This window comes from Microtus ochrogaster, linkage group LG1 (assembly GCF_000317375.1).
Source record: "Microtus ochrogaster isolate Prairie Vole_2 linkage group LG1, MicOch1.0, whole genome shotgun sequence".
Taxonomy (NCBI): Eukaryota; Metazoa; Chordata; class Mammalia; order Rodentia; family Cricetidae; genus Microtus; species Microtus ochrogaster.
The window spans coordinates 57,418,788-57,421,987 of NC_022027.1; the positions used below are offsets into that span (position 1 = coordinate 57,418,788).

At 46.2% G+C, this 3,200-nt stretch overlaps 1 protein-coding gene across 3 annotated transcripts in view; it reads left to right on the top strand.

The window, feature by feature from the left end:
- Positions 1 to 531: 531 nt before the first annotated feature.
- Mtf2 (metal response element binding transcription factor 2) overlaps positions 532 to 3,200 on the top strand; it is a 38,837-nt gene continuing 36,168 nt past the window's right edge. For 2 of the 3 annotated variants that reach the window (XM_005359653.3, XM_026785135.1), the window contains exon 1: positions 532 to 802. In XM_005359653.3, the coding sequence (XP_005359710.1) occupies positions 798 to 802 (5 nt within the window). In that variant the 5' untranslated portion in view covers positions 532 to 797. The remainder of the gene's footprint in view (positions 803 to 3,200) is intronic. The other variant, XM_026785136.1, reaches the window with a different exon arrangement.

Sequence of the window (3,200 nt, forward strand, 5' to 3'; positions counted from 1 at the left end):
GTTACAATTAGGAAACGTCGCGAAACAGGTAAACAGAAAAAAAGAATCCCCTTTCGTTGTCAAAGGGAAAAAAAGAGTGAAAATCTCCCATACAGATGCCAAATAAATTTGGGTTTGGAGAGCAATCATTGAACGAGCTTTGACATCCAGGGTCTCCTGCCCACTTACGGGAATTCTAACAGCAGGCCTAGCGGGGGAAGGCAAAAGTACTTTGTCAGTTAATATTTCCACAGAAAGGAAACCAGCCTAGCGAGATGTACTATTTCTGAGGACGTAAAAAGATCTGCACACGATGGGCTGGACGCGATCCGTGCTTTAAAGAGCAGAGGCGTCTGCAGGCGCTCGCTCACTATTGTGTCTGCACCCGCAGCGGCAGCACTCAGTCCCACCGCGACATTAAAGAGTCCCTCTTTGTTCAGCGCCGGTCCGGGACGGAGGGCGCGGTATCCTTCCGCGCTCGCCGCGCAGTCCCCGCCCCTCTGCGGCCCTGGAGAGCTGCCATTCGGCCTGGGAGTAGCTCCGCGCTCCCAGAATGCACCGCGAGTCCGCGGGAAACCAAAATGGCGATGGGCCGCAGCGAAGTGGTCCGTGTTTGAGGCCGGTGTGAGAACGCACACTCTCCTCCCCGACCCTCGCCCCCAAGGAATTCGGTGTGCGTGTGCGTGTGTGTGTGCGCGTGTGTGCGTGTGCGCAGGTTCCCGCTGGGGCGGGTGCCCGGACTCGCGGGGAAGCGCCCACGGGGACGTGATTGCTTCTGTTTTCCTGTATGAAGCGGTTGGCACCACTTAAGTGACCGAATGAGGTGAGAGAACCTTGGCCCGGGAACCGACTCTCTTGGAGGAGGTAGGGATGGGGGAAGAGACGAAAGAAAGAAAGCAAAAGAAAGGGGAGAAGATGGAGGATCCGGCTTCGGGTAAGGGACTCCTGTGGGGGTGTTTTTGCGCTGGTGCCTGTGTTGAAAGAATGGATGGGAAGGAGCAGTCAGTGGAATGTTGGTAAAAATAGGGACTGGGAGAACGGGCTTGGGCGTTCGGGGAGTCGGTTGGTGGAACTGGAGACGTTGAGACAGGGAAGCTGTGTTTGGAGGGCAGGAAGGAACCTGGGGGGCGGGAGACGGTTGGAGGGGCAGGATGAACCTGGGGATGAAGGGGGTGGGGAACAGAGGGGAGGAACCGTCAGAATGTGGGGAGTCTAGTCGAGGGGCGCCAAGGGACGGATCAGTTTGGAACCTGAGGGTATTTGTGGAATTGGGGTGTAGGAATCTAGCGGACGAGCCTGATGTAAGGATGAGGGAGATTGCCTGGAAAGCAAATCTTGGAAGCTTCAGGGAGAGAAGTGGGATTGATATGGGGGAAGAGATACTTTTTTTTTTTTTATTAGGAGGTATTTCTTCTTTTCAGTTAAAGTTTCCCTGCTCAGAGGTTTTTATTCATCGTCACAGCCTAGGTAATTACGGCTTTAAGAGATTTAACTAAACCAGGCTTTCTTCACATATTTCCGTAGCGCCAGAACTCTTAACTGTGGTTTATATAGTCCAATGTCCTTGGTTGTTAGAATTTTTCTTTGGAAGAAATTACAAGGAGCAGACGGATTTATTGAGTCATTCGAGAGTTTTTCAACAATAGAAAAAGGTGTATGGGATGCTATTGTATTCTTTCAGTAAAACATTTAACTTTGGTTGGAGATGTTACTGTGTACTAGAAACTAGAATTCGAAAACCCAGACAAGTCTGAATAACCTAGAAAAGCACTCATGAGATCAAAGCAGAGCTAGAACTGTGTAAATAGTGGTTGGTTTGACTCCATTTGCTCTAGTGGTAACTCTCTCCTTCAGATAGATTACATTTAATGTTATCTTGTCTGCAGACTGCTTTCAATTTCCATTTTTTCATTTCTCTTTTGGAAATTTCTTTTTTGGGGAATTAAACTTAAAAGTAATTGTAGGTCAAATAAGGTAAAGTTAAATTCTTTTTCTTAATAATTTATTTTTATTTTATGTGCATTGCTGTTCTGCCTGCATGTATGCATGTGTGAGGGTGTTTGATCCCCTGGAACTGGAGTTGCAGACACTTGTGAGCTGCCCTGTGGGTGCTGGGAATTGAACCCAGGTCCTCTAGAAAAGCAGCCAGTGCTCTTAACTGCTGAGCCATCTCTCCAGCCCTGTAAACTTTTAAAGTTCTTAAGTGACCTTTTAGGATGCTGGATAATGCTTTAAATGGAGTCCCCCCCCCCTTTTTTTTTTTAAGTTTCAAAGCAGGGTCTCATTATTATGTAACTCTGGCTGTCCTGAACTCACTATGTAGACTAGGCTACCTCTGCCCAGAGTGCTGAGATCAAAGGTGTGAGCTACCCTCAGTGATATTATTTCTTGATTCTGAGTTAACGTCAGCAACTGTCATTGGGTGTCTGACTTGAAGTACTATACTTCCATGTATAGTATGGAGAATTATTTCCCTGGGTTGAATGTAGTTTTAAGTGTTAGAGTGATGTTGTTGAACAATAGACATGTTCGGTGCCCATGTAGAGTATGAAATTTGACTTTGAGCAATGAGGAGTGATAGGACATACACACACACATATGCACACACACACTCACGAACATATGCATACACACACATACCCATACTACACCTCCAAGCTATACAATTGCTAAAACTAATGCACCTTGGCCTTAGCCATGATGAAAGTACAAATAGATTCATAACAGAGCATGATATCAAGATAGTTGAGTACAAAACTATCACACGTCAGAAAAATGAGTAAGGACACAGCTGAGATTAGAGAGGACAAACATGATGGTCAAATGATATACAAGTTTGATTGCATCCTGAATTTTGGGGAAAAAACGTAGAGGACATTTAAAAATATTTTTTATATGTACGTGTGTGTGTGTGTGTGTGTGTGTGTGTGTGTGTGTGTGTGTATGGGAGGGAGGGATATATGTGCCAGTGTGCACAGAGGCCAGAGCCATTGTAGGCGGAGACTGCTTCTTCTTTCCCTGACTGCCCAGACCCGAATAATAAGACAGAAACTGTTTGAATTGCAACACTGTTTGGCCGATAGCTTATGTATATTTGTAGCTAACTCCTACAGCTTAAATTAACCAATTTTATTAATTTGTGAATCATCATGAGGCTGTGGCCTACTGATAAGGTTCTGGCTGGCAGCTAGATGGTGTCTCCTTGACTCCCCCTACTCTCT